The sequence below is a fragment of the Otolemur garnettii genome, unplaced genomic scaffold (genome assembly GCF_000181295.1).
Source record: "Otolemur garnettii isolate 467f Iridium unplaced genomic scaffold, OtoGar3 scaffold00001, whole genome shotgun sequence".
Lineage (NCBI taxonomy): Eukaryota > Metazoa > Chordata > Mammalia > Primates > Galagidae > Otolemur > Otolemur garnettii.
The window spans coordinates 24,439,165-24,461,646 of NW_003852396.1; the positions used below are offsets into that span (position 1 = coordinate 24,439,165).

Consider the following 22,482-nt stretch of genomic DNA (forward strand, 5'->3'; position numbering starts at 1 on the left):
AAAGTCTCCATCTTTCTTTAGGGTTGCATAATATTCCATGGTGTACATATGCCACAATTTATTGATCCATTCGTGGGTCAATAGGCACTTGGGCTTCTTCTATGACCTAGCAATTATGAATTGGGCTGCAATAAACATTCTGATACAAATATCTTTGTTGTAATGCGAGTTTTGGTCTTCTGGATGTATACCTAATAAAGGAATTGCAGGATCAAAAGGCAGGTCTATTTTTAGTTCTCTAAGTGTTCTCCAGATGTCTCCCCAAAAGGAACGAATTAATTTGCATTCCCACCAGCAGTGTAGAAGTGTTCCCTTTTCTCCACATCCATGCCAACATCTCTGATTTTGGGATTTTGTGATATGGGCTAATCTTACTGGAGTTAGGTGATATCTCAAAGTAGTTTTAATTTGCATTTCTCTGATGATTAAGGATGGTGAGCATTTTTTCATATATCTGTAGGCCATGCACCTATCTTCTTTAGAGAAATTTCTATTCAAGTCCATTGCCCACCCTGAGATGGGATCACTTGTTTTTTTCTTGCTAATACATTTGAGTTCTCTATGGATTCTGGTTATTAAACCTTTGTCAGAGACATAACAAGCAAATATCTTCTCCCATTCTGATGGCTGTCTACCTACTTTATTTACTGTGTTCTTAGCTGTGCAGAAGCTTTTTAGTTTGATCAGGTCCCAAAAGTGTATTTTTGATGTTGCTTCAATTGCCCGAGGGGTCCTCCTCATAAAGTTTTCACCCAAGCCGATTTCTTCAAGTGTTTTTCCTACACTTTCTTCTAGTATTTTTATAGTTTCATGTCTTAAGTTTAAATCTTTAATCCAGTGAGAGTCTATCTTAATGGTCAGAGGTGTGGGTCTAGTTTCAGTCTTCTACAGGTCGCCAGCCAGTTAGCCCAGCACCATTTGTTAAATAGGGAATCTTTTCCCTACTCAATGTTTTTAATTGGCTTGTCAAAGATCAGATAACAGTAGGTAGGTGAATTCATCTCTTGGCTCTCTATTCTGTTCCGTACATCTACCTCTCTGTTTTTGTGCCAGTACCATGCTGTTTTGATCACTATCGATTTAAAGTATAGTCTGAGGTCTGGTAACATAATTCCTCCTGCTTTGTTTTTATTTCTGCATAATGTCTTTGCTATTCGAGGTTTTTTCTGATTCCATATAAAATGAAGTATTATTTTTTTCTAGACCTTTAAAGTGTGACAGTGGAGCTTAATGGGGATTGCATTAAAATTATATATTGCTTTGGGAAGTATAGACATTTTAACAATGTTGATTCTTCCCAGCCATGAGCATGGTATGTTTTTCCATTTGTTAACATTTTCAGCTATTTCTTTTCTTAGAGTTTCATAGTTCTCTTTATATAGCTCTTTCGCATCCTTTGTTAGGTAAACTCCCAAATATTTCATCTTCTTTGGCACTACTGTGAACGGGATAGAGTCCTTGACTGTTTTTTCAGCTTGGCTGCTATTGGTATATATGAAGGCTACTGATTTATGAGTGTTGATTTTGTAACCTGAGACGCTGCTGTATTCCTTGATCACTTCTAAGAGTTTAGTAGTAGAATCCCTGGTATCTTCCAGATATACAATCATATCATCTGCGAAAAGTGAAAGTTTAATCTCTTCTGACCCTATATGGATACCCTTAATTTCTTTTTCTTCCCTAATTGTGATGGCTAGAACTTCCAATACAATGTTAAAGAGCAATGGAGACAATGGGCAACCTTGCCTCATTCCTGATCTGAGTGGAAATGATTTCAATTTAACTCCATTCAATCCAATATTGGCTGTGGGTTTGCTATAGAGGGCCTCTATCAGTTTAAGAAATGTCCCTTCTATACCAATTTTTCCTCAGCACTTTCTCAATGGATTCATGAACAAAGTAGCCATAATGGCTGTGATAGAGTCTATGTATGCGTGGGCTCTACAATATAGACTTCCCCTCACCAAAGCCAATCTGGTCACTGATGTATTAGTATGTCCAACTTGCCAAAATAGAGACCAACACTGAACTCCTGATATGGTATCGTTCCCAGAGGGTACCAAGTACTTCTTGGTGGCAGGTTTATTGCACTGCAAATCAGTTAGCTATACTGCTCTGCAGTGAATTGTTGGGAGATTTTCTAGTGTTTCTGAGCAAGGGGAATCAATAGCTTTGCTTGAGGATGTTTGCAAAGCTACTTAAGAGCAGGGAGCAGATTTACTTATGTTCTGGGGATAATAAAGCTAGTATCACCCTTAATTCCTGGAGACATTTCAGGGTGATAAAAAATGTCTCCCATGGGTTGGAAGGGAGATTCATCTTCTGACCCATATAATAAAGTCTCTCTCCAGAGGACAGGTTTCCTAGCAGTCCTCTGTCAAGACTGAGAGTTTCTTTCCTAAGCTCAGCCATTGTGTGCAGGGTGTTCATGTACACTGCTGCCATGGAGCTTGAGGGGTAAGGAGAATTTATATACAAACTTAAAGTTCATACCACCTGCTAGTCTATGAATAATAAACTACCTAAATTCATTTGATTTGTCTTTTTAACAGTTGGATCTATGAAGTATGATGAGGCAGTTTAAGAGCTATCTACCCTCATGACAACGTCTGGCCCTCACATATAATCTCTTAAGACCATAGCTGTTAATTATTTGTCATGAGCCTACACATTGGGCATTTCTGGTCTCAGCTCACTTATACATCTGTAGTCAGGTGGTGGATCAGCTGAGGTAGAGCTGGTCTAATATGGCTTCAGCTGGATCAACATGGCTATGTTCCCTGTGGTCACTCACTCCGTAGCAGATTTAGATTTATTTTCATAGAAGTGGTAGTGGGTTACAAAATCAAGCAAAAGACCTGGGAAATTTGTATGTGGGTGGACCCTGAAGGCTCAAACTAGCACACATCACTTCTGCCACATTCTACTAGCCAGTCACAAGACTAGCCAAAATACAAAGGGCAGAAATAGAGATTCTGCCTCTTACTGGAAGCAGCTTCTAAGTCTCATTTCAATGGGTATACATGAGGGGGGAGAATTTGGGGCCATTTTTGTGATCCTTCTACCACACACTGGATCCTTTCCATCATGGAGGGAACAGTGATTTGTCCTCATAAGAATAAATAGATATCCTAGATTCACATATAACCCACAATGTTTTTGCCAGCCTAATAATCATGGTATTCTATACATTGCTTCTGACTAAGGAACTTATTTTCGTTTTTCTTGCCAGGAGCTCCATCACTCAGATGTGGCCATAATAATAAATCAGTTAGGCTTGGTGCCTGTGGCTCAAGCGGCTAAGGCACCAGCCACATACACCTAAGGTGGCGGGTTCAAATCCAGCCCGGGCCTGCCAAAGAACAATAATGCTGCAACCAAAAAATAGCCGGGTGTTATGGCACATGCCTGTGGTCCCAGCTACTTGGGAGGCTGAGGCAGGAGACTCACTTGAGCCCAGGAGTTGGAGGTTGCTGTGAGCTGTGATGCCACAGCACTCTACCCAGGGGGACAGCTTGAGGCTCTGTCTCAAATAATAATAATAATAATAATAATAAATCAGTTAAATGACTTTCTGGAGACTCACTTATCGTGCTGAAAGACAAAACACTTGCGAGTGTGGGGTTCTATCTTATAGGTTTGTGATGTATCCCTTTTATCAACAGCTAAAATATAGTACTATTTCTCCCATAGTTAGAATACATGGGTCTGGGAATCAAGGATTGGAGGTAGGACCAGTTCTACTCACTTTCACACCAACTCATTTATGAATTCTTGGCCTCAGTAGGTTTTGAATGCTTAGTTCCCAAAAGAGGGAACTACAGACCTAGTCATTATTCATTACACTGAAACATGTAATGAGACTGTCCCCTGACCACTGGAGCTCTTGTTGCTGAACCAATAGGCAGAGAAGAGGTTACTCTACTCGTGGGGGTAATTAACCCTTAATTCTAAGGAGAAGTTGGGTTGCTGTTATACAGTAGGGACAGGGAAGACTGAAGTCCAGGGCACTCACTGGGCACCACAACATATTATCATATGCAATAATAAAGGTAAAAGGACAATTATATCTCTATTTAATAATGCCAGTTTTTCAATTCAGCAATAGAGAATGATGTTAGAGAATGTATTTTTTTTTTAACCAATCTGGCCCCTACTTTTCAACTTTGTTTCTATTACTTTTCCATGTTCTGTGTATGCACTTTACTCCCAATGTGCACAATTTCCTTTGGCTTTCTGAATGCACCAAACCGGTTCTTAAAGCCATGTATTTAATAATGATAATGCTTTGGGCAGTGCCTGTGGCTCAGTGTAGGGGGCTGGCCCCATACACCGAGGGTGGCAGGTTTGAACGTGGCCCTGGCCAAACTGAAACAAAAAAATAGCCAGGCATTGTGGCGGGTGCCTGTTGTCCCAGCTACTTAGGAGGCTGAGGCAAGAGAATCACCTAAGCCCAAGAGCTGGAGGTTGCTGTGAGCTGTGATGCCACAGCACTGTACCGAGATAGACAAAGTGAGACTCTTGTCTCTAAAATAAATATATGATAATAATGATAATACTTTGTATGATTGATGCTACAAGGTATACTTAATATCTCTTCTATCAGGACACATTTTAACACTGTTGTTGGCCAGTTGCTGATGTATACACTAGGACATAGCAATTCATGTTGTCATCACTTCAACTGAGCTCTGTGCAATTTTGGTACTAGGTGTTTTGTCTTTAATTGCTATTTAAGGCCAGGTGTAATAGCTCATGCCTATAATCCCAGCATTTTGGGAGGCCAAGGTAAAAGGATTGCTTGATGCAAGGAGTTTGAGACCATTAAAATTAGCCAGGTGTGGTGGCATGTGCCTGTAATCCCAGCTACTTGGAAGGCTGAGAAGGGAGGATCATTTGAGCCCAGGAGTTTCAGATGGCAATACACAATGATTGTGCCACTAAATTCCAGCCTAAGCAACAAAGTGAAACCTTGTCTAAAAAAAAAAAATTGCTACTTAATATACCTTTAAATAAATTACCCTATAATTTGGCATTGAAATGAAAAATTTTTATGTGCATGGAAAGACTTAGAAACATAGCAGTATGTCATAAGATGAAAATCTAATATAAAGGCTTGGTGCCCATAGTTCAGTGGTTAGGGTGCCGGCCACATACACAGGGGTTGGCAGGTTTGAACTCAGCCCGAGCCTGCTAAACAATGACAACAATAAAATAACCAGGTGTTATGGTGGGCACCTGTAGTCCCAGCTACTTGGGAGGTTGAGGCAAGAGAATCGCTTAAGCCTAAGAGTTTGAGGTTTCTGCAAGCTGTGATGCTACAGCACTCTACGGAGGGCAACATAGCGAGACTCTGTCTCAAAAAAAAAAAATCTACTAAATAAAATTTTATTTAGCAGATTAATAATAAAATTTATTATTCTTTTAATCCACCCACTCACAACAATAAGTTTTTAGAATTTCCCCCCCAAATTCCTGGCCTTCTGGCCTCAAGTGATCTTCCAGCCTCGGCTTCCCAAAATGCTGACATTATAGATGTGAGCCACCATACTGGCTATTTTTACTATTTTTTTAGAGACAGAGTCTTGCTCTGTCACACAGGCTTAGAGTTCAGTGGTGTAGCTGTTCATGGTCCACTGGAGGCTCAAGCTCCTGGACTCAAGTGCTCCCCTCTTAGTCTCTCAAGTGGCTGGGACCGAAGGTTTACACATTGACTCCCACACTAGAAAAAAAATTTTTTTTGAGGCCATGTTGTTTTAGAATAAAAACCTTGAAAACAACATGATCCTTTCTAATTTAATAAAAAATTAATTTGTTTTGTTTTCTATGCTTGAGTTATATGCAACTCATGTAGAGCTACAATTTATACACTGCATGCCATATGAGTTGTATGTAACTCATGACCTACGTATTGAATTTGTTTCTGAGAATCGAGTCTTTTGTCATTCTGTAAGTATTTACTTTGGAGTGGACCTTGGGTGGTCCTGGATGATGACCTCTGAATCATACCTCCTAAGTATGTGCAACAATGTAACGCTGCTACAAGTATCCTTCAAAGAGCAGCCAGGCAAACATTCTAGATAATTCAAGCTACTGGGAATTATGGTAATCAGAGAACAGAGGCTAGCATGTGTGGCACTTGGGGCAGTGGCTGGAGCAGTGCAACAGGAGGTGGGGGAGACCTGCTGATTGGCAGAAAAAACACTGAGCACAGGTTTCACAGCTTTGTGAGGCTCCAGGCTCAAAATTATGGTGAGTTGAACACAACTCACATGATAATGTGTTAAAGAGATCTTTCAGTAAATATAGACAAATATAAGCAATAAGGAACTATTGTTTTTCATTTCAGCATTTTTTCTTAGTATACATGAAACAATTTTTTTTTTTTTGAGACAGGGTTTCACCTGTCCCCCTGGCTAGAGTGTGATAGCATCATCATAGCTCACTGTACCCTCAAACTCCTGGGCTCAGGCAATCCTCCTGCCTTCATGCTGTATACCACCACACTGGGCTAATTTTTCTCTTTTTTGTAGAGACAGGGTCTTGAACTCCTGACTTCAAGTGATCTCCCTGCCCTGCCCTCCCAGACTGCTAGGATTATAGGTGTGAGACCCCATACCTGGCCAGCAATGTTTTTTGTTTTGTTTTGTTTTTTTTTTGACACAGAGTCTCACTATGGCACCCTCAGTGGAGTGCCGTAGTGCCACAGTTCACAGCAACCTCAAACTCTTGGGCTTTAGGCTATTCTCTTGCCTCAGCCTCCCGAGTAGCTGGGACTACAGGTACCTACCACAATGCCTGGCTATTTTTTTGTTGCAGTTTGGCGGGGACTGTGTTTGAACCCGCCACCCTGGGTATATGGGGCCAGTGCCCTACTCACTTAGCCACAGGCACGACCCGCCAGCAACGTTTTTAAAATAATTGCTGGCCTCTTCTATGTGACAGAATATGGTAATAATAATAATAGTAGCCAACATTTATGGAAGGAAGTTTGCAAAGTGTTTTTCATTTCCCCTGGCACATCTGTATATCTTAATAGTTCCTGCAGTCAGACTGGAATGTCTTTCTTTCGTTGTAGAAAAACTCACTCTTTTAAAGCCAGTTTTTAAAAAAAATTCCTCTATTTTTTTAAAAAGGCTTCTGTGAGGAAATTAGGTTTGGTTGAACCACAATCCCGTTATATTAAGTACATTCCTGTTGTCTTGTAATGGTCAATTTGGTTGTCTGTTTTCTCAGATTGCAGGACCTTGAGGATAAAGATCACCTGGTAATGCATTTTTGGGTCTTCTGTATCTATCATATCTTCTTTTTTTAAGTATCCCACATGAACCCTGGAAAGAACAAAACAATGCACAGCTAGTTTCACGTAGGCTGTAAATCTTGACCGTGAATTTACTAACACTTACCACGTGCACTACCTTTATAGCATGTAAAATGTTCCTGCATTATTTCCTGCCTTTTATCACATCTTTTGTTAGCATAGGCACTGTAAGCACTTTTGTAGCAAAGGGCGTTTAACAAGTGACAGAGTTGTAGTCTGAAGCTTTGTTGCTTGACCTTTCCGTAGTACCATAGCCTTCAGAGGGATCAATTACTTAAAGGATAGTAGTTTTTGCACAACTGACACGAGCGAGCCTGAAAAAGCACCCGACAGTGGAGAGACGGCGCACAGCTTGAACAAAAGCTCAGGAGAGCTACAAGCATCAAACGCCGCGTGCAGCAAAGGACGATGGGACTGTTAGCTCAGCCTCTTTCTGTTATTTTGCGAACCTAAATCCTCCCACAGCTCCAAGTTCCACCTCCAGCTCCGATCGTCCGCCTCTGCCCTTTAACCTGTACTTTCTCCCTCTCTTCGCTCGGTTGGGCGCCAGTCTTTGGGTCACTCTGAGACCACCAGCAAACCTCTGAACGCTCCCATTGGCTGTCCACCCTTTCCTTTTGCCAGAAGCCCCGCCTCCTCAAGAAACGCTCCGTTTTCGCACCTCCAGCGCTGGAGGCGTCGGCGACCAAATCCGGCAGTCCAGAGGAGGGGCAGTAGAGTCGCAGGAAGTTGCCTCTCTTTCCCAAAGCCCCACTGCCTTGTGGGATCGCGGCGGGTTCCTCACGCCAAGGCTGGTTTTCGGAATTCCTCCACCTCCCCTCCTTCCTAGAGTACGGAAGCTGAGAGGGCCCGCGAGTAGCCATGGCGGCGCACCTTAAGAAGCGGGTGTATGAAGAATTCTCTAAAGTGGTTCAGGTATGCTTCTGCAGGACAGGTCCCAAGGCGAGGAAAGTTGTCCGAACCCGGGCACTTTGCTAGACCCGGAGCCCTAAGCCCGTGTGGAGTGCCAAGTACTTGTTGGTCTCTCTGAGCCGGCATGTTAGTGGGCGTGTTAGCTTACAGCCGCTGTTGTCAGCAACAGTATGTGGTCTGACATAATTTAAAAAAAGTTATTAGAGGAAACAAATAGTACTTTACAATTTACAAAACTGTCTTATTAGTTACTCATTTTGTTCTCGTGCCTTGCTAGATCGGGTTACATTAGCATCCTCGTTTCCAGATGTGGATGTTGAGCCTTCTCGAGTGTTCAAGGACGCAGCAGCAGAGCCCATCCTAACTCTAGTTACAAGAAAAGCGACTAGCGACAAGTTGGGCTATATGCACAGCTCTACGGGGATGGAAGGGTCTATAGAATTTCTCAAGACCCAGTCAAAGCAGGCAAAGACCACAGGCTTCATAGGAGAAAAGCTCCGTTGATGGAATGGCTCACCTAGGAAGGGGCTCTTCCCTTTGAGTTAAGGACAGGGAAGTCAGTGATTCTCACTGAAACCTCAGCAAGAGCTTAGTCTCTTCTTTGACTGCTTCTATAGCACTCTGTTGTACTCTTCTGTTTGTACTTTTTCATTCAGTGCCACTATAATCAGATGTACATATCTTCCCACCAGTCTGAGCTTCTTGACGGCAGAGATAATGCCTGCTTTATTTCTGTGTCCTGTATATTGACAATAGGGGCTAGGTCTCTAAAACGTTATTGATGGTTTAATGATAGCTGATATTGGTTTGTCCTGTTCCTTACTAAGTCCCTAGGAAAAAGAATTCTTTCCCAGATTTTGACCTAACTGCAGTTTAGATAACACTGAAGACCGAATTTGCATGGAATAGGATGGAAATGGGTACGAATTTTAAGGGAAGAATTAATTTCTTCACTTTATTCATTCATTTATTTATTTTTTGAGACAGAGCCTCAAGCTGTCCCCCTGGGTAGAGTGCTGTGGCATCAAAGCTCACAGCAACCTCCAACTCCTGGGCTCAAGCGAGTCTCCTGCCTCAGCCTCCCAAGTAGCTGGGACCACAGGCGCCCGCCACAACGCCCAGCCAATTTTTGGTTACATCCATCATTGTTGTTTGGCGGGCCAGGCTAGATTTGAACCCGCCACCTTAGGTGTATGTGGCTGGCATCTTAGCCACTTGAGCCACAGGCGCTGAGCCTTTTTAAATTTAATTTAATTTTTATTTATTTTATTATTATTATTATTTTTTTGCAGTTTTTGGCTGGAACTGGGTTTGAACCCACCACCTCCGGCATATGGGGCCAGCACCCAACCCCTTTGAGCCAAAGGTGCTGCCCTCTTCACTTTATTTTTGATGAGTACTTACAATTGAGTGATTAAATGAGATCTTAGTGTATCTGTTCCTTTTCCTTTTCTGTGAAGATGTGAAATGAGACAGAACTGATATGTGCCTTATACTTATATGTGCAAAATAAAAACGTGATAATTTATATTTCTCACATATTCTTGTGAAATAGATATAGGTATTCTCCTTTATACAAAGAGAAGGCCTTCCTTGACTAGTGTTTATTGAATACAAATTTCTGACTCCAAAACCCTTATTCTTTTTATCATGTCTTACTGTCTTATCTAGGATAATCCTATTTCTTCTCTATAGTAAAGTGTGAATTTGTAAGGAAGTGATTTTTCCAAAATGATGTATTGGGTGTTAAGGAAAATTATTGATTATACCATTTACCTTCTGTTAGGTTCCTCTTCTGTACCTACCCACCATGGCCTAACTTGACCTGGAGTAACAGGTTATCTTTTATACAGACTTTTAACATCCATTGTGTGTAATGAATGCATCTGGAATGGTTCTAGTTATATACTATCCTTGAGAGGACTGAAGAAATAATTACTCAAATAATTTTCTGTGTTCTGTGGTTCATAAGGTTCCCTTGTTGAGAAAGACTGGTAGTGTGTGTTAATCATTCCTGTTTCGTAGATATTAGAAGTGAGATTCATGACTTAGAACAGCAAAATTGGAATGCAAAAATAACTCTTAATTCTAAATCATTCATTTAGTAAACATCTATTCAGTGATTACAGTTTGTTAGGCATATGGCATTTTTTTTCCTAACATTTACTGTTCTTCTAATAAAGCCAGAGTGGCTTGGGTAAAGATAGTCACCTGTAGTAAGGGGCAGATTTTTTCCCTCAGTATGAGGGACAGATTTTTTTTCCCCATCAGTTCTAGTTTTCTAAGGAGGGACTCTGAACCTACTGGGTGGCTTAGTACAATCTCAATATATTTGTAGAATTGATATTTATTTTCTGATAAAGAATGAAGTAGTTCCTCTTTCTGGCATCTAAACCCCAAAGCTACAACAATCTTCAGAGATAAGTAGAACAAATTGAGACTTGGGAAAAACAAACTGAGACTTAGAGAATTTAATGCTTGCCCAGCGTCTTGTAGGAGCTTGAGAAAGGCAAAATTGAGACGCAGGACCTTGTCACCAAACCATTGCTCTTGGTTCAGTTTATAACACTGCTTTTTTGTAAGTCTAGGTCTGTGATCTAAATACATTATTTAGTAAAAGGGAAGTAATTTCCATCAAATGAGGCAGAGTTAAATTTGCAGATTGTATTTTCACAAAGTTTTTATGTCTTGTCTTCCTATCCCATTGCAGCAACCACAGGAGGAAATTGCTACTAAGAAACTGCGACTGACAAAACCAAGTAAATCTGCAGCACTCCACATAGATCTGTGTAAAGCTACCTCCCCAGCAGATGCTTTGCAATACCTACTTCAGTTTGCCAGGAAGCCTGTTGAGGCCGAAAGTGTGGAGGGAGTAGTCAGGATTCTCCTGGAACATTATTACAAGGTAAGAAAATCATGAGGACCTGGCTTGGTGCCTGTAACACAGTGGTTATGGTGCCAGCCACATACCTGGCCTGGACCAGCTAACCAATAATGACAACTGCAAAAAAAAAAAAAAGCCGGGCATTGTGGCGGATGCCTATAGTCCCAGCTACTTGGGAGGCTGAGGCAAGAGAATTGCTTGAGCCCAAGAGTTTGAGATTGCTGTGAGCTGTGATGCCATGATACTCTACTGAGGGCGACATAGTGAGACTCTGTTTCAAAAAAAAAAAAAAATCATGAGGACCTAAAGGGAGTACGTATCAGAGTTATATTGTGCCAGGTGCAGCAGCTCATGCTTGTAATCCTAGCACTCTGGGAAGCCAAGCCCAAAAGATTGCTTGAGCTCAGGAGTTCAAGAGTGAGACCTGGGCTCTACTAAAAATAGAAAAAATTAGGCTCAGCACCCACAGCTCAGTGGTTAGGGTGGTAAGGGGGCTGGTAAGTTTGAACCTGGATAGGGCCTGCTAAACAGCAATGACCTATAACACCTATAACAACAACAACAACAAAAAGAATAGCTGAGGGTGTGGTGGGCTCCTGTAGTCCCAGCTACTTGGGAGGCTGAGGCAAGAGAATCGCTTAAGCCCAAGAGTTTGAGGTTGCTGTGAGCTGTGACGCCATGGCACTCTACCAAGGGTGTTGAGTGAGAGTCTATCTTGAACAAAAAATAAATAAAAAAAATAAATAATAAGAATAGAAAAAATTAGCCAGGTGCTATGCTGTGCATCTGTAGTCCCAGCTATTGGAGAGGCTGAGGCAGGAGGATCACTTGAGCCCAGGCATTTGAGGTTTCAGTGAGCTATTATGAGGCCACTGTACTCTACCCAGGACAACAGTGTTTAAAAAAAAAAAAAAAAAGAGTTGTATTTTGTCTGCAGAATGGTTTATGTTGCAAAAAAATAAGAAGATGTTCATTCAGTAAGCTTTACCCAATGTCATTCATGTGCTAGGTACTGTGAACAGAGATAAAAAAGATAACCCTGTCCCCAGAAACTGACAGTGTACTATATAGATATGCAAGCAATAGGTGCATCATACTGCTGAAGGTGCTGCCAGTGGATTGTAAAGAGTGCAGTGGGAGCTCATGCAGAGGAGTTGACATCAGTCATAATCCTTCTGTAACCAGATTCATCTCTGGAATGCAGTCCCCTCACCTGTTCCTATCCCAATTTATAAGCTTCATATCTAATTACAATAGCCTTTTCTTTGTTTCTTTTTTCTTTTTAAAGCAAACGTTTATTTCTTTTATGTATTTTAATGGATTAGATGAAACATCAGTTCTTACATGATTAAATATAGGAAATAATATAAACAAAATGAAGTCCATATATTGTGTTTATTTTTCAGTTTATATAGGCGAGGTCTGATGTTAAAGGAAAAGAAATTATTTGAACCATAGATTAGTTTTTTTTTTGTTTTTTTTTTTTGAGACAGAGCCTCAAGCTGTCCCCCTGGGTAGAGTGCTGTGGCATCACAGCTCACAGCAACCTCCAACTCCTGGGCTCAAGCGAGTCTCCTGCCTCAGTCTCCCAAGTAGCTGGGACCACAGGCGCCCACCACAACGCCTGGCTATTTTTTGGTTGTAGCCGTCGCTGTTGTTTGGCAGGCCCGGGCTGAATTTGAACCCGCCACCTTAGGTGTATGTGGCTGGCGCCCTAGCCACTTGAGCCACAGGTGCCAAGCCGAACCATAGATTAGTTAAATATTAAAACTTTTCTATGAAATTTTCCTTCTTTCCTTCCTCCACCCCCGACTTTTTTTTTTTTTTTTTTTTGATACAGGGTCTTACTAGTTCCCCCAGCTGCAGTGCAGTGTAGTGAGATCATAGTTCGCTGCAACCTTAAATTCCTGGGCTCAAGCAATCCTGCCTAAGCCTCCCAAGTAGCTGGGACTACAGACAGGTATGGACCACCATACCTGGCTAATATTTTTTTTTTTTTTGAGACTGAAAATTATTGAGATTATAGAAAACTAGAGAAAATATTGTAAGAACTACCAAAACCCATTCCTGGGATTTAATAGTTATTGATATTTTGTCAGATTTCCTCTGTCTATTTGTTTTCCTGAATTTTAAGTATCATTTTTCCAAATTTCAGTAATACTTGTTTTTGACACAAACTACATTGAACAAAACTAAATAATTCCTTTATGTTGTCTAAGAATTAGCCCGTATTGCAATTTCTCTAGTTGTTCATCAAATATCTTTTTTTTTTTTTTTTTTTTTGAGACAGAGCCTCAAGCTATCACCCTGGGTAGAGTGCTGTGGCATCATAGCTCACAGCAACCTCCAGCTCTTGGGCTTAGGCAATTCTCCTGCCTCAGCCTCCGGAGTAGGACCACAGGTGCCCACTACAATACCTGGCCTTCTTTGTTGCAGTTTGGCTGGGGCCAGGTTTGAACCTGCCTCCCTTGGTATATGGGGCCAGCAGCCTACTCACTGAGTCACAGGCACCGCCCAATTTGTACTTCTTATTGAACCTATCAGGATACATGTAATTTCTTGATGTGTCACCTTGTAAAAGATTCTTTTTCCCTTTAATCGCTTTATATAAACTTTAAGCCTGTTCATTCTGTTACTTTCTTTCCTTTCTTTTTCTTTCTTTTTTTTTTTTTTTTGTAGTTTTTGGCCAGGGTCTGGTTTGAACCCTCCACCTCCAGTATATGGGGCCAGCACCCTACTCCTTGAGCCACAGGCACTGCCCCATTCTGTTACTTTCATGTCTGACATAAAAGGTCCTCATTTTTATAGGTATAATGTATAACGTTCTAGCTTAATCAAATACTTGCAGTTTCCCAGGGACCTTATATGTTTTTAGAAATCACTGTCTTTTTTCATGCTCTCTCTTTTGGCTAGAACCCTTCTCCCTTCCATTGCCCTGTGATCTGGTCATCCATGTTGTCTGCCAAGCATAATCCTTCCTCATGGTCTTTCCTCGTACATTCCTTGTGTCTGGAATACTTCCCTCAGATATTTACTAGTCTGCTTACCACCTGTCATTCAAGTCATTTGAACAAAGACTTGAATAAAACTCGTTTGTTTAAATTGTTGTTAAAATGTCACTTTTTTTATTGAGATCTCCCTTTACCACTCTAGTGTCATAGTGAAACTGCCTGTCCCAACCCAGTATTCCTAGCCCCCTTCCTTGATTTTGTTTTCTCCATATCACTTACTGTCTTTTAATATTCTATATAATTTTCTTATTTATTATGTTCCTATACTAGAACATAAAGCTCCTCTTGAGCAAGAATTTTTTTTTTAATTGATGTATCTAAAACACTAAGAACAATACTGAGTAAAATAAATATCCGTTGAATGAATGAATGTTTTTATGATGCTTTTTACTCAGTTAACAAATATTTGTTTTATATATATATATATAGTCGGGGACTAGATAGCATAATTATTGGCTCTTATATACGTATTGCCACTGTGCCTGTTTCCTTCAGATTTTAAGCTCCTTAAATTCAGAATCTACAAATCTGTTATTCTCTATCTCAGTTCCTGGAACATTGTAGGGGGCTTAATAAATGTTTCAATCATGGAATGAAATCAGAGTTTCTCTTCTCAAGACATTTTTAAACTCTCAAGTGATCTATTTTCATTTAACCTTTTTCTTAGCAATATCTACTTTGATTACATATAAAAAAACTCTAAGAGCCAGGCAGGATGTCACTCACTTATAGTCTCAGCTACTCAAGAGGACGGAGGATCATTTAAGTCCAAGAGTTCAAGGATATAGTGAGCTATGATTGTGCCACTCTAGCCTAGATGACAGAGTGAGACCCTGTCTCTTAAAAAAAAAAAAACAAACCAAAAACCCTCTATTACTCAGTAATCACCTATAATAATCTTTCTGAGAGCAGTTAACATTTGGATAGCATGTTAGAATTTATAAGGCACTTTCTACGTGTAATATTTTATTTTATCCTTATGATCAATACCACCACTGTTATCTCTAACTTGCAGTTAAGGAAGCAGGTTTAGAGCCATTTAGTATCCAAGAATTTGAAACTGTGTTTTTGTTTTCTTTTTGAAAACTTTGTTATGGAACATTTCAAGTAAATACCTATACAAGTATAGAGAATACTTTAATTAACTTCCATGTACTCATTACTTGGCTTCAAAAATTATCATTTTATAGCCAAGCTTGTTTCATTTCCCCTGTCTCCCAGTCACTTCCATTTCTTCCACTCTCACCTTCTCTATCAGATTCTTTTTTTTTTTTTTAAATTAAGACAGAGTCTTACTTTGTCACCCTCAGTAGGGTGCCACTCTGTCAGATTTTTGTAAAAACAGATCACTGACAGTATATCATTTTGTTTGTAAATTTCACTTTATATCTCTGAATGATAAAGGCTCTTTTGAAAAATAGAATCATAATACTGTTATCATGTATTAAAGAAAATTGAACTGAGGTATTCTGATGTCAGATTCCAAGCACTTTAACTGGGCTATGCTGCTTGCATTAGTCTGGCAGACCCTAGCTCCAAAGGAAATTAAGAGGGCTGCCCCATGGGTCCAGTTCTAGGTTGGTGACCATAGTGGTTTTTTTTTTCTTTTTTTTTTGTTTTCAGTTTTTGGCTGCGGCCAGGTTTGAACTCGCCACCTCTGGTATATGGGGCCGGCTCCCTACTCCTTTGAGCCTCAGGCGCCACCTGACCATAGTGTTTTTTTTAACCCTTTCAGCTATTCTATTTAGAAATGTGGTATGTTATATTTTAGTAGATAAACCACTCTGGTTTTGGCTTTTTCCTATATTTTTCTGTGGTTAGGCAATAGTACTTGAACTTATTTCACATGAGGGATTCTTTTTTGTTGTTGTTGCTCTTGGTAGAGTGCTGTGACATCACAGCTCACAGCAACCTCTAGCTCTTGGGCTTTAGGTGATTCTCTTGTCTCAGCCTCCTGAGTATCTGGGAGTACAGGTGCCCACCACAATGCCCGGCTATTTTTTGTTGCAGTTTGCCCAGGGCCGGGTTTGAACCTGCCACCCTTGGTATATGGGGCCAGCACCCTACTCACTGAGCCACAGGCGCCGCCTGAGGGATTCTTTACTTGCATGACTGTCCTAGTTGTTCTGGAGGGTGCAGACCTGTGAGACATGTTCCTTGTCATTTAGGGGTTGGCAGTTAAGTTGACAAACCAAATAACATGTAACATGTAGATAGTAAGAGGTAAAGTTATTCATTTGTTCATTTCTTCATTTGCTTAGCATATCTGAATACTTACTCTGTGTCAGGCCTTGTGCTTCCTCTTTTTGGTCATACAGTAATATGCCCTGATTTGAGTCTTACTGTCTAGATAAGACAAGAAATGGATAATAATAGTACAGTGTTTCAGGTACTCTGAAATCTGGGGCAGGTCATAATATGGCCTCAGAGAAGGTGGTGATCAGTTCCACTTGGGGATAGGTATCCAGAAATGCGTTATAGGGTAGTGCATTGAGGTATCTTAAAAACCGATTTTGGCCAGTTGGAAAAAAGACATTTTAGTTGTGAGCAATTGTGAGCAAAGACATGGAGATGTAAAATAGGTGATCACATTAGAAGTAATGCAACTACAGTAGAACCTCTGAAGTAGAACCTCCTAAGTTGACCTAATTTTCATAGACTGGACATGAACCACATGTACATATCAGTACTGTAGGCCTAGTATGTTGACCAGTTTGCTGCAGTCCTTGGGTGGTCGACGTGCAGAGATTTGGCGGAGAGTTTGGCTTTAGAGTTTACGTTGAGAGCTTGTTAAAAGATGGGACTAGAAAGGTTTGGAAGGAGTCTCACTCTGAAGGGCCTTGTATTCTGCCTTGTATCCCTGTTGGTAATGTAGAAATGAATGTAATACGACCCCTGATCTGAGTCTTGCTGACTAGATAAGACAAGAAATGAATAGTAACAGTGCAGTGTTTCACTGTTCATTTTAACTTTTTTCTTTTTAGAACTCCTGAGTTCAAGCAGTCTGCCCATCTCAGCCTGCCAGAGTGCTAGGATCACAGGCATGAGCTATCGCGCTCAGCCTGCCGGTCGTTTTTGTTTTAGACATGTCCCTCTAGGGGAAGTACAGAGGTTGGAGGAATTGGATGAGGGCAAGAGTGGAGTTAGGGTAGCTAGTTAGAAGTCTGGAGAAAAGTGATGAAAGCCTGAAACAGGACAATTTCAATGGTGAGAAAAGCAGTTATTTAGAGAGGGCTTCCCTGGAGGTGTAACTATGTTTTTTAGTGTAGATGTGAGGGGGTCATTTATGTGTCTTGGTAGAAGGAGTGCCAAGGAATTATTTCAGAACATAGAAGAGCTTGAGTAAAGTATCCAGATGGATAAGAGATGTTACTAGGTCAGATATTTTGGGTTTTTTGTTTTTGTTTTTTTTTTTGAGATAGAGTCTCACTCAGTCGTCCTAGGTAGAGTGCCATGGTGTAGAAGCTCACAGCAACCTCAAACGCTTGGGTGTAAGTGATTCTCTTGCCTCAGCCTCCTGAGTTGCTGGGACTACAGGCTCCAGCCACAATGCCCAGCTATTTTTTTTTTTTTTAAGAGATGAGGTCTTACTCTGGCTCAGGCTGGTCTTGAACCTGTGAGCTCAGGCAGTCCACCCACCTCAGCTTCCCAGAATGCTAGGATTACAGTTGTGAGCCACCGTGCCTGGCCTGAGATATTCTTTTACCTTTTTTTTTTTAAATTGCAAAGCTTATTAAATTTATTTTCCATTTTTAAGTATATAATTCAGTGGTATTAAAAATACTCATATTGTGCAGCCATCACCACCATCCATCTCCAGAACTCTTTTCATCTTGCAGAACTGAAACTCTATACCCATTATATGATAACCCTCCATCCCCTCTTCCCCCATCCCCTGGCAACCACGACTCTGCTTTTTGTCTGTAAGATTAAGGGGAATCATGTATCATTTGTCTTTTTGTGACTGGCTTATTTCACTTAGCATAATATCCTCTAGTTTTATCCACGTTGTAGGACATGTCAGAATTTCCTTCCTTTTTAAGACTCAGTAGTACTCCATTGTGTGTATAGAACCATATTTTGCATATCCATTCATTTGTTAGTGGATACTCAGGCTGCTTCCAGGTTTTAGTGATTGTGAATAACACTGCTATGAATGTAGTTGTACAAATACCTCAAGACCCTGCTTTCATTCTTCTGAGTATGTACCTAAAAGTGGAATTGCTAGATCCTATGGTAGTTCCATTAATGTTTTGAGGAACCACCAAGTTGTTTTCCACAGCAGCTTTACTGTTTAACATTCCCACCAGCAGTGTATAAGGGTTCTAGTTTTTCTATGTTCTTCCTATGCTTATTTTCTGTTTTTTTGATAGTAGCAATTTTAATGGGTATGAGATGGAATCTCACTGTAGTTTTATTTGTGTTTCTGTAATGTTGAGTGATGCTGATTATTTTCATGTCTTTATTTGGCCATTTGTATATCTTCATTGATTTGTTTATTTCTTTTGTTGTTGAGTTTTGGAGTTTTTGATATACTGGTATTAATCTCAAATCAACAAGTTAACCTTACAATTTAACTAGAAAAAAAACCCAAACTAAACCCAAAATTACCAGAAGGAAAGGAGTAGTAAAGATTATAACATGGATATTTGACTACTATATGCCCGTTTTCTGCAAGTTATTTTCTTCTCAGTAGCCTTCTGAGGTTATTAGCCCGATTTCAAAGATGAGGCTCAGAGAGGTTAATTAACTATTCAAGACATACAGCTATTACACAGTGAATCCAGGCTTCACAACTAGACCTGTCTAATGCTGCTGCCCCTCACACCTTAATGTTAAGTTCCCAAGAAAATAGCATTCCCATAGTTATGTACGTTGTTAAGTGGCATCGTGTGCTAGGATTTTAGGCCTTCTGATTCTGTTATCTTTTGCCTCTTCCTCCACTTTAAGCTTCCCTGTTGTGTTTCCTTACCTCTTTAGAAACTATGTGGAGACTTGGTCATATCTGGAAAATACCTCATCTTTTTTTTTTTTTTTGAGACATAAGTCTCACTATGTCACCCTCGGTAGAATGCCGTGGTATCACAGCTCACAGCAACCTCAAACTCTTCGGCTTAAGTGATTCTCTTGCCTCAGCCTCCCAAGTAGCTGTGACTACAGGAGCCCGCCACAATGCTGGGCTGTTTTTTTTTTCCTTGTTGTTGCTGTCATTGTTGTTTAGCAGGCCTTGGCTGGGTTCCAACCGCCAGCCCCAGTGTGTGTGGCTGGCGCCCTAACCACTGAGCTATGGGTGACCTCATCCTTTCAAGATACATTTAAGTAATTTTGTCTTTGGAATAGAAAGATCACCTAATCTCAGCATTGTCAAGGCAGTTTTCCCCTCTCATTTCACATATACGAGTATGTACTGAACATACATTCACTCATATTTATTGTTTTTTTTTTTTTTAGTATTAGGTATTATGCTGCATACTTGGGATACGGTGATGAACGAGAGGACATGTTCCTTTCTGTATTGAAGGGCAATGTCTCACCTCTTAGAGCCCACCTCCCACTGTAAAACTAAGACAGCTAGACTGTTCCTTTCTCAGTCTCCTTTGCAGCTGGGATTTAGGCACAATTATACTTGTCTGCCCCAGACTTCTAATCAGGAAGGGTTCTTACTGGTGATAGTGGTGGTAGTTGTAGTAACTACTTGCTAGGGACTTCAGGAGCACTGGTGCTGGCAGCAGTGTTGGATGCCCAGTGTTGGGGCAAATGGTTGTCACTCACACCTGCCCAGACTACTCAGTGGAAGTAAAGATACTTTTAATGCCAACAGCACATTTTTCATTAGGAGGCATAATTCTCCTTCAGTATTTGGGTATAATATACTGATTAAGATAAGCTCTGTCCCCTGAAGTATATAATTTTTCAGAAATGAAACCTTAGAATACTTGAATCATTATAGCTCTTTTAGAATGTTTTCCATATTTGTATTTGTTGGTTAGCTAAGAGTAGAGCATCAAGGTGACACGTGCTTCTTTTGTTCCAGGAGAATGATCCATCTGTGAGACTGAAAATTGCATCATTGTTGGGTTTATTATCAAAAACTGCAGGATTTTCACCAGACTGCATTATGGATGATGCTATTAACATCCTACAGAATGAAAGTAAGTAGGTATTTCAAAGCTGTATAGCCAGAACAGAAATCTTTAGTTCTTTGAATATAGAATTTAGAACAAAATTTTGTTGTGTTGGTTGTTATTGAAAAAGAATTTGAGGCTCGGCGCCTATAGCTCAACTGGCTAAGGTGCCAGCCACGTATACCTAAGGTGGCGGGTTCGAATCCCCAGCCTGGACCTGCCAAACAACAATGACAGCTGCAACCAAAAAATAGCCGGGCGTTGTGGCGGGCGCCTGTGGTCCCAGCTACTTGGGAGGCGGAGGCAGGAGACTCGCTTGAGCCCAGGAGTTGGAGGTTGCTGTGAGCTGTAATGCCACACTCTACCCAGGGGGACAGCTTGAGGCTCTGTCTCAAAAAAAAAAGAAAAAAAAGAAAAGGAATTTGAGTATGATTCACTAAATCTATGTACATACATTTACATTAGAGTTGAAATACATTTTTATCTCTTAATAGCTATCATTTGTTGACTAAGTACTATTTATTTAAGGTAACTTACATGTAATGTGAGATAGATACTATTGCTCTAGTTTTTATTTGTTTGTTTTGAGAAAGGGTCTTGGTGTTGTATTCCCCAACTTATCTTGAACTCCTGTCCTCAAGTGGTCCTCCTGCCTCAGCTTCCCCACCTTAGTAGCTGGGACTAGAGGCACACGCACCCAGCTTATTGTCCCTGTTTTATAGATTGGGAAACTAAGGCTCAGAGAAGTTAACTGATTGTTCAAGGTTACGCAGTATGTGGTAAAGTTGATTCTTTGTTCGCCGTGCCTTATTTACTTAAAGACCAGGGGAGAGGGTGGCACCTGTGGCTCAAAGGGGTAGGGCGCCTGGCCCCATATACCAGAAGTGGTGGGTTCAAATTGCTCAGGCAATCCACCTGCCTTGGCCTCCCAAGTTATAGGATTACAGGTGTTAGCCACCATGCCTGGCCCTGAAAATCTCTTGAATTAGGCACTAAATGTTTTTGGAGCACCTACTATGTGTATAGGATTATGACTAAAATATTTAGATGTGATCTCTTTGGGAACTTAGCTTTTGGTTGACGGGATGAAGAATCAGAAGAACCCCCAAAACTTACATTCTTTACTCAAGTTAGTTTCTATACTGCTCTTCTTTTGAAATTATACGACCTACCTTTCCATCTTCCTTTCTAGAGTGTCATCAAGTCCTAGCCCAACTGCTGGACACTTTGCTTGCAATTGGCACTAAACTACCAGAAAATCAAGCTGTCCAGATTCGATTAGTTGACGTAGCATGCAAGGTAAGAGAGTTCTTTCTTGAACTGTTTGGCATTACAGGAGAGGTCTTAGGAGTTGTAAAATCTTCTCAGGTCCATCCTAAATTTGTAACTGAAGAATACCAAGGACTTTTGTTGGTTTTAAGAACTGTCTAATTTTTTTACTCTTGGTATTTCATTAGGAATAAAGTTAAGTAACTTGTTACAAAATGAATGTCCTTATCCTCCCAAAAGAAATGAAAATAATTATAGTTCTTAGCTACTATGAATACTATTCCTAATAATGCACTGTGCTTATTTTTTTTTTCATTAAATCATAACTTTGTATATTGATGCATTTATGGGGTTCAGGGTACTGCTTCGACATACAGTGAAATGTTTACATTGAACATGTAACACATCCGTTACAATTATACTCATTTCTTAATAGTTTTGAAATGTACCATTGCATCATGCACTTTAGGTGAGGTTCTCCCAAATACCCTCCCTTCTCCCATATCCCCCCATCCTCTCCCCTCTCTCTCCTCTTCCCTTCTACTTTCTGGACTATATTTATGTTTTGCCATTTGTATGAGTGTGTAGGTGGTTATATATTGATTTCATAGTAGTATTGAGTACATCGGATACTTTGTTTTCCATTCTTGAGATACTGTACTAAGAAGAATGTGTTTCAGATCTATCCAGGTAAACATAAAAGATGTGAAGTCTCCATCTTTTTATGGCTGCATAGTATTCCATGGTGTACATGTACCACAATTTGTTAATCCATTGAGTCGATGGGCACTTGGGCTGTTTCCATGTCTTGGCTATTATGAATTGGGCTGCAATAAACATTCTGGTGCACATATCTTTGTTATAAAATAATTTTTGATCATCTGGGTATATACCTTGCATAAATGTTAATTATCAAAATCTCTTCATGTTGGCTGTTTCCCTTGACAAATATATAGTGAT

The 22,482-nt window shown here is 40.4% G+C and overlaps 1 protein-coding gene across 1 annotated transcript in view; it reads left to right on the forward strand.

Moving 5' to 3' along the window:
* Nucleotides 1-8,179: 8,179 nt before the first annotated feature.
* Nucleotides 8,180-22,482, forward strand: part of INTS4 (integrator complex subunit 4) — a 99,832-nt gene continuing 85,529 nt past the window's right edge. The window contains exons 1-4 of the mRNA XM_012802973.2: nucleotides 8,180-8,236; nucleotides 10,944-11,138; nucleotides 20,163-20,280; nucleotides 21,446-21,552. Of these exons, the coding sequence (XP_012658427.1) occupies nucleotides 8,183-8,236; nucleotides 10,944-11,138; nucleotides 20,163-20,280; nucleotides 21,446-21,552 (474 nt within the window). The 5' untranslated portion in view covers nucleotides 8,180-8,182. The remainder of the gene's footprint in view (nucleotides 8,237-10,943; nucleotides 11,139-20,162; nucleotides 20,281-21,445; nucleotides 21,553-22,482) is intronic.